Below are 12,864 nucleotides of genomic sequence, written 5' to 3' on the forward strand. Positions count from 1 at the left end.
TGTGCTGTAACAAAGCATTGTTGAATAAAATACTACTGAAGAAAGATGTTTTGTGGACATTTAATTATTGAGATTTGATGATTTTTTTTTAAACTGGGTATTCTTTTTGGCTAGCTGAATGTAAGAAAGGGTGTTAAACAGATATAATGAGTCACCATTGGTAGTGACAATGTGTTATATGATATCCTCCGAAAAGTTGCGTGTCCATCCCCCGACAGTTTCCAGATGATACTTGAGATCAAACAAATGAATTTTTTTTTAGTTTCCACAGTTATTAGTACCATAAAATACAGGTTAAGGTCAATTTTTTTGCAAAATCCAAAATGCAGTTTTCAAGTTAGGCCATTTTTAACATTTTGTCATCCCCCTTTTTGACTAATCAGAACCAAACTTGGTATAAAAGTTCCATGGGTTATCCTGCACTAAACAGATGTGGGGATTTTTGATCCCTTGAAAAACATGGCCACTGTTTTACCTTATTTAAACAGGATGACATATTTAGTTACATAACTAGTTTACAATATGGTACTGCAATATATACATATTTAAAACATGAATTACAAAATTGACATAAAACCAAATTAAAATTACATGATAATATTACTTTAAAAAAGTGATACAGATGATATGCACTTTAACCAAAGTACTGTTCTAAATATGACTTTTTAAGAGATTCAAATGGTTGTACAATTTTTTTAAATCATTACTGAGCTCATTCCACAGGTAGCTACTAAATATAATGAAGGACTGCTTATAACAGTCTGTTTAACATTTTGGAACATACACTAAATTTTGATTGCTCTGTCTGGTGTATCTCACATTAACTTAATGAACATATCTAAATACATTTAAATATTTTGGAACCAATAGATTGGACTTGAAAAGTAAAATTGCCCTTCTATATAAAAAATAATCAGGCATAGCTAATCAATTTGTGAAAAAGTACAATAGATGGAGTCATGACATGTTGCTCATTTAAAATTATCCATGCTACTCTTTTTCAATGCTTAAAAATCTTACTGATATTAGCAACATTTTTTGCACCAGACCAAATAGTACAACTGTAATTAAAATGAGTTATAAACCATAAGTAAACCATTGCTAGACATAAAACATTTTAATATTCGTAACACACCCACTTTTTTTTATATCTTCTTACCGGTAGTTGAAACATCTATATGATAAGACCATGTTGTGCTAATGTTGGATTGCCTGCTTTGTACGTTTTTTTGCTCTTTTTAATTTTTTTTCTTTCAAAAATCTTCTTGCCTGTCATTACTTGACCAATTTGAACCAAATTTGGTAAGAATGTTTTTTCGCTCTTTTTAATTTTTTTCTTTCAAAAATCTTCTTCCCTGTCATTACTTGACCAATTTGAACCAAATTTGGTATGAATGTTTATTAGGGTATTTTTCATAGAATTCATATTGGGGATTTGTGATCTGTTCATAAAACATTGCAGCTGTTACTAAAAATAGAACAAAGGGGTCAGAAGTTTTTCTTATATTTTCAGAAACTGCCAGGTTTAGCCAAATTCTTTCAATTCTAAATTGATCCTTATTATAAGGCCTACACAAGTCAGCAAGGAATGAATTTTAGACTCACTGTTACAGTTATTGCCCTTTAAAGGCAAAGATTTAAAAAATTAAGCCAATATCTTGAAACTGTAATAGATAAAAAGAATCTGTTCATTGATGCATTGATCCTTATAATAATATCAAAGTATTCATTGAGACAAAATTGTCATCCAACTCCTTGTTAGAGTTATTCCCTTTGAAATGTAAAAATTTAACAAGGTGAGAGCAATTTCAGGCTCCTGTGAGCCTCTTGTTTCACCATTCCATGGCATGGTACAAAATGCATCACTAAATGTTCCATTAACACCCTATTTTTAGACTTTTTTCTTGAAAAAAAGAAAGGAAATCAAAAGAAGAAAATTCAACTTGCAATTGTATATTTTGTCAAGGTTGATCAAGTCTCACTTTAGTTGCAATAGTCATAGTAATGAAAAAGCGTGTATATGAAAATAATGAGATTACAGTTTACATGTACAATTAATATTTAGTATTACAGGCTTTAACTAAATCCCTTATCACAGCTTTATCTGACCTGTCAACATTTTATGTGAATCATCGTATGAAGTGCCTGTCGGCAACACAATTTCAAAGGGAGACAATCTAAACTATGGTTTTTACATTTGTATTAACATATTCTTGTTCTAAAGTTTATTAGCAGAAATCCTTTTAAACGGTTTGAGGAATTTTTATTAAACTTTATATGAAGGTAAATATACATGAAGCAAGGTAATGTTTGAATCCTAAAGGGGGATACAATATATATAATTTATATGAAGGTGATAGGGGAGATTACCCAATATAGATGTTTTACATTTTTAGTATTGAAAGTAGGGAATATTACTCTGTGAGGACTCCAACAGTTCATATTCACATTGATTTTTGATTGGAATCGAACAACAAAAATAACATGTTAAGCCAACAGGAAATGGTTTATATTCACAGCTTTCTCTGTATTAGCAACGGTAAACTGTAAATAACATATTTCAATTGTATAATTGTACCTAGCTATGATAATGTTCATTTACATTTATGGCCATGATCAAAATCATCTTCAGTAAATAATGTATATTGCAGCAGATCAATACCCAATGATGTAATAAGTTCTATGCATTGGTTACATTAATTGTATGAAGAAGAATAGCCTTGTTATTTGAAATCTGAGTTTTTTCTTTTACAATCAATAGTAATCATTCATAGCAACTACCAGTACAAGTTAACTCTTGTTATATGAATATTAGGGATTTTTATTTACATGTATTTAAGTCAGACTTTTTTGCAGTATTGTGTATGGGAACTTTACAATGAATTTGAAATCTACACCAGATGTGAAAGAGATTGTTCATCCATAATGTACATGCACAATTTGGGTTTTATAGTGTAACTTAAACAAGTAAAAGATGTCAAGGAGATTTTGCACTATCAGAGATTATTTTTGGATATATACTTCAAGGATTGAGTCTTCTTTTTCAGTAAAGATTACATAACATTGGAGTACACAATGATTTCAATGTAAGAACTAAAAACTTTTAAACAAAAGAGTTGTGTTAATGCTTAACTTGTTGTTTTTGTTTAGTTTATTTTTATATTTTGAACTTTGGTTTTTGCATGTTAGTTCTAAAGACTTTGGAATTGGAATTTTATATATATATATAGGTATTATGCAGTTTGTATTATTGGCTTTATTTTGGAAGTTCTCAAACCTGGTTCAGAAGTTATGTGTGTCTGTGTACCAAGCAGCTGATCTACTGGCCTCTTGCTTGGTACATGTACTATTAAATGTTCCTTTACTTAAATCAAAAGCTTATCATAGTTACGAATCTGAATCAGAAGGGTGTTTTTCTCTTACAGGTAGTGTATGATAGAATGCATATACCTTTCTATATACATATTAAATTCTTTAGCTCATAACAAACTTGTTGATAAACAGTTAGTTCATTCTTGTGCTTGTATAACTCTTATAGGGAATTATTTCTCTATATGTACTATACAAAGACAGTGTAAAAAGTACAAATATACATAGTATACCTGTCCTAATTCCCAAATGTACATAGTATACTTAAACCTGTCCTAATTCCCAAATATACACAGTATACTTAGTCCTAATTTCCAAATATACATAGTATACTTAAACCTGTCCTAATTCCCAAATATACATAGTATACTTAGTCCTAATTCCCAAATATTCATAGTATACTTAAACCTATCCTAATTCTCAAACATACACATTATACTTAAACCTGTCCTAATTCCCAAATATATACAGCATATTTAAACCTGTCCTAATTCCCAAATATACATAGGATACTTAAACCTGTCCTAATTCCCAAATATACTCAGTATACTTAAACCTGTCCTAATTCCCAAATATACTCAGTATACTTAAACCTGTCCTAATTCCCAAATATACACAGTATACTTAAACCTGTCCTAATTCCCAAATATACACAGTATACTTAAACCTGTCCTAATTCCCAAATGCTGTGTGTTTTTTGATACTTTTTGTGTGTTGAAAGAATAAAGGATGATTCTGTTTGAAAACAATACAAAATGTGATTTGATATTATTCTTAAGTAGCTAGCCTGGGTGTATTTAATAATCCCATTCAAAAATCCCTACACTTAAAATGCAGCATATCGTGAAATGACTTTTGATCAGAAATAGTTCAGAATTTTGCAAGATTAAGTTGCAGTCCACTTTTATTGAAACTTTCCCTATTGAGAACTTTGTTTCTGCATTCTGAAAGATATTGTTCACATAACATAAATGAATTACTTACTATATGCTTAAGCATGGTTCTTAAGTGGATTTATACTTTGTTTATGATTGTTTTATAACATAACAACCTGTCTAAACTGATGTTGACCCCAAAGTATGTCAGATAGGACACATTTCACAGTGTGACATTTTCTTCTATTACAGCATGGAAGATTTATTGGTGTTTGGAGCAGTCAGCATTCTAAAGGTCATAACCTTTGTATATGACATAGTCTCCTTTGTGCCGTGCTACTTCTTGGAAAAACAAGGTCAAAAGATGGAGAAATCTAAAAGGTTAAAGGTGAAGGTCATAGTTCATATTATCACATATATAGTACTAGTATATTTGCCAAAATATTCATAATTGTATTCCTTAGAAAATAGGTGAGGTGTCTGAGGTACTGCTAGAGATCCCCAGTGCATAAGAGAAAAGCCATGTTGGTGGTGTATGTATAAGTCAAGGTTAATTTGATGTAATAGCAAATTAAGAATCACTTGTTAAAATCGGCACACTCAACAATATAGATATCCCCATATGAATTTGTATGTCACCTCACACATTTGATATTTTACAAACCATTTTACAACAAAAATTTCTTATTAGATTAATTTGATATGATTCACTTGTACTTGGTCAGTCATATTTGGTATGCAGATGAATGAGCATCACTTTAGCAAAATTCTAAATTTAATGCATTTCATGCATTTGCTCTCACACTGTAACAGTCTGTTGACTTAGAAATTTTACACTCAATTTGCATGCATATGTTAAGTTTTCTGATCATGTCAATTTTATATGAACCACCTGTGCTTGGTCAATCATATTTGGTATGAAGTTGCATAAGGTTTACTATACCACAAATCTTTATTGGTTTAATACATATGCCCCCATAGTCACAGTTTGTTGACTTTTAAATATCAAATTTCTCTTAAAGATATTCTGTTATGTTTTCTGATTAAGTCAGTTTGATATGACATGAGCGTAATTGGTAAAAGCAATTATACCCTGGTGAGATTATGGCCAAATACTAAGATTTCTAGAAATCTAGCCTCTATTCAGCCTCTAAACATATGTTTTCTCTGCATATTTTAGGCCAAGTCTATAGGGGATGAGAGTGGACCCTACAGGGCCATTGAGGTTCTAGAAGGGCTGAGTACTCAGTTAAATGGATGTGATACCCTTGATGATTTGTTCTCACAAGCTGTTCAGAAGTTCAGTGACCAGCAGTGTCTTGGGTACAGGGAACTTCTGAGGGAGGAGGATGAAATGCAACCAAATGGTAGAGTTTTTAAAAAGGTGAATTTACCTTAAACTGGTCAGATTTACTCACGAGAATGGAAGGGCATGTAGTTGATTTCACAAAAAAAATTACAACAACAAAAAAATTACAAAAAAGTGTTAAATAAGTGGTAAAAATCTTACTTTACACTTACAAATTCTTACCACCTGTCTGTCTGTCTGTTTGTCTATCTGTACAACTTTCATGGAAGTTCAATGGATTGTAATAAAACTTAAAAAACACTTAAGAAGTGTTTTGATTTTCAAGCACATCAGGTCAGAATTGTACTTTGTGTAAGGATGTGTTATGTTGTCTGTAATTCCTTTTTACTGTGCAATCACTATTTCATCTGTATAATAGTAAATTGTAAGATGTATGTCTTACTTTTTTCATCATATGAAAAAGTTCACTAATTTACTCATACTAAAACCTATTCAGTACCTTGAATATTTCAGTTGCAATACTAGCACAATAAATTTACTTGTATACAAATAATTTAGTTTGAAGCAAAATATGTATCAACAAATTTGAAAAAAAAAAAAACATAACTTGTCATGACCTTTTAAGATGATTTGGCTTAGAGCTTTTCCTTTTTGTCAAAAGAATATTTCCGTTTTTGTTTGGGGTGTTAGAGTTATCATTTATGTAACATCAATTAATTTATACAGCTACATATTTGTGCAATGCAAAAAATGTGGTGTAATGTTGAAACATGAAAATATTAAAGTATTAGTCAATGTAAGAAGCTGGTGCTAAGATATTATGGAAAGCAACAAAACAATTTTCCTGATGGCTTGACTAATCATTAGCACAAGCACTTTTGTTTTTTTTTAAAGTACAGTGCTTTCCCACTTGCCTACTAAAGTTGAAAATGGTTGAAAATAAGATTTTTAAAGTTACTTGCCATTTTGACTAGTCAAAGTATTAAAATATTTCACACAAGCTAACAAGAACACATATTTCAACAATTTGGGAAATTCAAACTTGTCAACTTAGCACATTTTGCAAAAAGTTATATCTTCTAATGAGGGTACACCACTTGCTTATCTCAACCATCATTTTAAGGTTTATTGTGTGTTGTGGTATCATAATATTTTTGAACAATTTTAAAATTACGTAATGATTGTCCTTCTATTAACAGTTGATGTTAGGTCAATATAATTGGATGACATATGGAGATGTATATACAAAAGTCACTAACTTTGGGAGTGGGTTACTTGCCCTTGGTAAAACTCCTGGAAAAAATATATGTATATTTGCTGAGACCAGTCCTTGGTGGATGATATCAGCTCAGGCTTGCTTTAAACATAATTTCCCAGGTATGAATGTTGAGGATATCAAATATATTGGTTTCAGTGGATGTCCCAGAATATTACATAGTAGCTAATTCAGTAACAGGATGAAGTTCAATAGATGTTTTGATAAAAAATATTTTATACATGTAGTACTGTCAGAGGTTATGCAGAGCAATATGAACATGGATTCATCATACCTTTGAAGGGATAAACTATAGCCGGTGTAGTTTTGTTATCTAAGACTCATTAATGAAAAAATGCAAATGTGAGAAAGCATTTTGCAGAGTATTATCACCACACCAGTACAATATGCACTAAGAATGAATACCTGGTTAATAATTTACAAGATTGAGTAGATCTTATTTTAGATGTTTACATTGCTGCATTTCAGTTGTGACTCTGTATGCCACATTAGGACCAGATGCTATTGTACATGGTGTAAATGAGGCAGAAGTTTCATACATTATCACCAGTGCACAGTTACTTCCTAAATTCAAAGTAAGTTTATTGATACCTAAAAGTTCTAGAAGCAGTTGACATAAACAGACATTTAGTAGAAATTTATCGAAATCTTTATTGTTTTTCCATTTTATCTATCAGTATTTCATATTTCCTTGTTCTGCTTGCTATGCAGGATCTCATGGATAGGATGCCTCAGGTGACACATGTTATCTATGTACCTGGCTACAAACCCGTCAAGAATGTGGATTTACCTGGTTCTGTCAAAGTGTTATCTATGGCTGAAGTAGAAACCATGGGGGCATTACCTGAAAATCGTGAGTGTCAGCGATAAGAATAAAAATCAGGTCTAATTTATGCTATTTAAGGTTCATATCTTATAAAGGATCTCTGCCACAAAATAACAGAGACAGAAACAAACAAATTACAGACACCAAATGAAAAACTGATTAAAAACTTGAATAATAGAGCAGCTAGACAACACAAAAAATACTGCATGAACCATGTTCACTAGTAGGGTAAGTGTTTTCTATGTAGTAAATTCTTCTCTCCATATCTTGTAGCCTGATTTCTCCTATGAAAATACTCAAAGAGCCAATTAAGAAATGAAGATAAAAGATGAGCAGAATACTGTTGTTGATATAGAATGAAAACCTGTATGATTCAAATCAGGCCTTTAAAATTGCACATTCATACATACATTTTTTAATGTAGTTAAAACCCCAGTAACAAAACCTAAAAGAGATGATATTGCTGTGATTATGTACACCAGCGGTTCTACTGGGAAACCTAAAGGTAAGTATAGAAATTGATTCAGGCCAAAGTGTTGCCCCATACCCTTAATCTCACTCTAGTAGCAGGGGGACTGATTGATGTGATTTCATTGATATTTAGGGGTGGTTTTGACATATATTCTTTGAGAAGCAAGTGGAAACTGGGAAAATGTCAAAGATACAACAAAGCCACCAAATATTAAAAAAAAAACATCAATTCATACTGTTTTACAGGAGTTATAGGGCATAGAAAAACTGAAAGTACACTACACAAATGAACATATTGGTATGTGTAGAATTTTTGTCATAAATTGATAGTAATAAATTCATTACAGCAGTAGCTGTTTGTTTCCAATTTATTTCTGTAAGAGTTGTTCCAAAAACAAATTAATGATTTAGAATGATTTAGAAGTATAGTTATTTCAGTAAGTTGTAATAAGTTGTAGAAATAAAGAAGTCCATGCTTTATAGATACTTTCATTTAAGGTGTGATCATGACACATGGAAATTTATCTTCTGGAATGTCTGGTCAGTGTGAGAAAATGGCTGGATTAGGAGAAATGTAAGTTTTATATGTTAAAAACTCATTCAATAATAACATCATCGTGAAAATCATTGTAAATGATAGTCATAATTGCAATCTAGATACCAGTATCACAAAATAACAGCTTTTATATTGTCAGTTAACATTAATTGAAATTAACCTCAGCCTGAAGTTGATTCAGTTTGAAGTTCATATGTCAATCCAGAAAAGTTCATGAGCATTTTACCCAAAAAATGCTAAAACTATGGTTGAATTAATTTAAAAAAAGTTTTTTTTAGATTTTGGCAGTTGTCTCCATAAAAAAATAGCTTTCATTGTCTATTTTGTTGCAAATGTCATTTGTAATGATGTTATGCATATAATTAAAAATGAAGGATATGATGAATATAATCATATTTGTCTTTTGTTTTACAGGAATGATGTTTACATAGGTTACCTCCCTTTGGCCCATGTTTTAGAGCTAGGTGCAGGTATGCTTACTGTAGCTTTCTGATTTCATTGGTTTTTTTTTTGTAATTCCCAGCACTTGCAAAACAAAATTGAACCATCATTTCTGAATTTAATATTTCTTGGGCAACTAATGTTTTACTGATTAATTTTTATAGTTGAACATACATGTAGGTCTGTTCTATACATTTTTATCAGCTAAAACTTGACAAGTAAATAAAAACCCTTTATGAAAATGATTTGGTATTTGGTATGAATCATAATTGGATGCCACTGACTTTGTAACTATAGGATATCCTTTCCTATGTACATGTTCATAGGGGTTACTGGCGGTAGCAATACATTTCTTCTATTTTTATGAAAAATTTATTGTCACTTTGTATTTAAAAGTATATGGGCTTAAATCACTGAGAATAATTTATGTTTTTAGAGATTTCCTGTGTTTCAAAGGGAGTACCAATTGGGTATGGTTCTCCCCTCACTCTTACAGATAAGGTAGGTAGTATTATAAAAAGAAATATTTTTGTTGTTGTTGGTGATTTCAACATTTTTGTATTGAATACTGATTTTTCCAACTTGCCCGATATTTTTGCATCAGCAGGTAAATGCACACTTCAAAAATACTTTCAGCAGTTTACATTGTCAATAAAATGTCAAATTGGCTATGATGTCACCAATTGAAAAAAAAACAGTGCCAGATTTGAAGATTTTAACAGAAAGAATCATCCCTATTTTATCTCCACTTCTTAGTTAGATGTAATACTGGTACTCATTTCAGTTCGACATCCTTAAGTAGTGTCTTTCTTAATGTTAACATTAATTATATTTTGTCAATATCAATTTAATTTAATTTAGAGTGTTTTAGCCCTGGTCTGCTTAACTGTTCCATAAAGATATACTGTCATAATGATTTTACATGAAATAAATATTTTCATGCAGAGCTGCACTGAAATGAGTATTTAGTTTTCACGTCCTTCCTTGTGTCTCATGAGAAAACCTCACATTTCTCATTTTTCTTGACTTATCAAAATAAAAATAAAATGCTCTTCTCTCATAATATTTTTCTGTCTATTATAAATATAAAAGAATCCTCATCACTTTATGTGCAATAAAAAGATAAATAGAAACACCTTCCCTCATTGGAATTTGATTTTAAAGGGCTCATTGTATTTATAGTGTATTACCAAAAATTTTACGTTGAGATATTAGACCAAATTTAGGTCTTTATATAAATCAGATTTATACAAAACAACAGCAGTTTCGAAGTTGAGACAAAAATACCATAGTGAGTTTGATAGGAGGAGATGTGATATTCTGTGGGGACATTTAAAACTTACATTATTCTGTTAATTGGTGACTTCACAGTCAATTTGAAGTGATGTTATCATTAGATATTGCCAATATTTTTTAGTATCACCATGCTAGCCAGATATAGAAAGTATCAGGCAGTAAGAACAATTGAAAAACAACAAAGATACCAATAAAAAAAATTGTAAAAGTTGTGACTTTCTATTTGTGCAATTTATAATGAAAATAGTAATATTTTCTCAATTTACAATTATATCTAATGTTTTTTTTTCAGTCCAACATGATAAAAAGAGGCAGTAAAGGGGATGTTACAGAGCTAAGACCAACCTTAATGGCTGCTGTTCCTGTAGGTATTGTCTTGATACAGATTTACAAATAAAAAGGAGTATGGGCAGTAAGATCTTATTTAAGTCCTCAATACAACAATTAATTTTAATTGTTGCAAATTTAGTCCTTTCAAAATATTTATACATTTACTGATGGGATTTTGTCCAATGAGTCAGTTTTTAACAGTAACAGACTTGTCAGCAGGAAGAGTAGGAGCCCCCTTACACTGCAATGAGCTCAGACTAAGAGATTGGGAAGAAGGTGGGTACTGTGTAAACATGCACAGTTTGATCAAAATCTATAGGAATGCTCACAGTGTGAAATGTCATTATTCAATTAGAAGGCTCCTAGTGTTAATGAAATGAATGAGGAGAGGGGGAAGCACAGTCAAAGAATGGAATCGCAGTTATGTGTTTGACCTAGAAATACGGGAAATTTTATATATGCCCATTATACGGCTCGGCTGTAATCAACATTTTGTTTTTGTCTAACAATAATTGCAGGATAATTTTGCTCTTCACTATTTTTTCCTGAGGGTATAGGTATTTAATGAAATGAAATAATTTGCAGAATGTTTAATTCATTTTTTTTTCAGCAAATTATGGACAGGCTGTACAAAGGAGTATGGGAGAAAGTAAATGGAGATGGAAAACTCCCAACAGCTTTGTTTACACATGCCTATGATTATAAGGCAAAGTATGCTGTCAGAGGTATAGGCACACCTTTGTTAGATAAGTGAGTTCATTAAGAAGAATAATTAAGTGAATTGTGCTACTTACTTGACCACACCTGATATGAACTTTAAGACTTTTGATAATGAGCCATAATTAGTGGGCCTGATCAGATTACTGTAACATGAATAATTCCTTACTTGGCAGAAAGCAATCTCAGATCTGAACTTAACCTTGTTATAGATTATGGACAACCAAAAGATTTCCTGTCACAAAGTCTATTAGCTGCCTAACCCCATGTAGTGGTGTCTAGTACACAAGCATTAGTGGTAGCTTAAAAACAAAACTAATATCAATATGTGATGATTGGGCTCTTAAGTTGAAAAAAAAATATGAAATGATGTCCAGATACATTGCTTGCGAAATGAACATGATCAAATTTGCATTAGATGAATAAATTTTAGTATTTTAAAAATTGTGCTTGTTTTCAAACTGTGCATTAAATGCACATTCAGATGTGAATTAGAATTTGCTTAGTGTTTACATGTAAATATTGTTTTTATTTCAGATTCTTTTTCCAGAAAATTCGTAATTTACTAGGAGGTAGAGTTCGTATGATGTTATCTGGTGGTGCTCCATTATCAGAGAAATCACAAAGGTTTATGAATGTGTGTTTCTGTTGTCCTGTGTTACAAGGCTATGGACTAACCGAAACCTGTGGAGCAGGAACAATCTCTGAAGGTTGGTTAACACTAGGAATGTAATATTTTGTGAAGTAAAGTTTGATGAAATTATTTAGAATCTACTGATTTCCACATGGTTTGGAAACTGTTTTGAAAAGCTTTGAAGAGAAATACCATGTAATTGAAAAAATGTTATTTGTGCAAGGTAAAGAATCATTAAAAACAAGATCTACTGTCAGCAGTATTAGGTTAATTATACAAATGTGTGCAAGTTTTCTGAAAATACCAAAAAAAGGCATTGATCACAAAAGTCATTTTTAGTTGAGTATTTAGTAATTTTAGAGTTAATGAACAAGGAAAATATAAAATCTTACAATTTACTTAGTCAAATGCAGGATCTAACAACAGAAATGTTGATAATTCTAGAATAAGATCTGGCTTTATCATACTGCCTTTGTTATCAGTAAAAGACTTGATATTTGTCCTTAGGTATGATATCTGTCAAGCCATTTATTTCTCCAGTAATCATATATACATTGTACATGTACCTGAGTTTGATGCACATGTAAATTTGGGTTACTTGTTACACTATTATCTTTATAATTTTCTTTATTTAACAGTAACAGACTTGTCATCAGGAAGAGTAGGAGCCCCCTTACACTGCAATGAGCTCAGACTAAGAGATTGGGAAGAAGGTGGGTACTGTGTAAACATGCACATATTTTTCTCAGGAAACAAGTGTTGCT

At 31.2% G+C, this 12,864-nt stretch overlaps 1 protein-coding gene across 6 annotated transcripts in view; it reads left to right on the top strand.

The window, feature by feature from the left end:
- The window catches only part of LOC148624802 (long-chain-fatty-acid--CoA ligase 4-like), a 36,204-nt gene that overhangs the window by 16,135 nt on the left and 7,205 nt on the right, over nt 1–12,864 (top strand). For 5 of the 6 annotated variants that reach the window (XM_088567702.1, XM_088567704.1, XM_088567699.1 and 2 more), the window contains exons 2-14: nt 4,497–4,632; nt 5,425–5,628; nt 6,753–6,930; nt 7,298–7,404; nt 7,541–7,682; nt 8,080–8,160; nt 8,625–8,700; nt 9,097–9,152; nt 9,560–9,624; nt 10,712–10,783; nt 11,360–11,499; nt 12,004–12,176; nt 12,739–12,813. In XM_088567702.1, the coding sequence (XP_088423828.1) occupies nt 4,498–4,632; nt 5,425–5,628; nt 6,753–6,930; nt 7,298–7,404; nt 7,541–7,682; nt 8,080–8,160; nt 8,625–8,700; nt 9,097–9,152; nt 9,560–9,624; nt 10,712–10,783; nt 11,360–11,499; nt 12,004–12,176; nt 12,739–12,813 (1,504 nt within the window). In that variant the 5' untranslated portion in view covers nt 4,497. Of the gene's footprint in view, nt 1–3,047; nt 3,087–4,496; nt 4,633–5,424; nt 5,629–6,752; nt 6,931–7,297; nt 7,405–7,540; nt 7,683–8,079; nt 8,161–8,624; nt 8,701–9,096; nt 9,153–9,559; nt 9,625–10,711; nt 10,784–11,359; nt 11,500–12,003; nt 12,177–12,738; nt 12,814–12,864 lie in introns of all 6 variants that reach the window. The other variant, XM_088567700.1, reaches the window with a different exon arrangement.

Source organism: Perna viridis, chromosome 2 (genome assembly GCF_037379345.1).
Source record: "Perna viridis isolate PV_CMFRI_1.1 ecotype Kerala chromosome 2, ASM3737934v1, whole genome shotgun sequence".
Taxonomy (NCBI): Eukaryota; Metazoa; Mollusca; class Bivalvia; order Mytilida; family Mytilidae; genus Perna; species Perna viridis.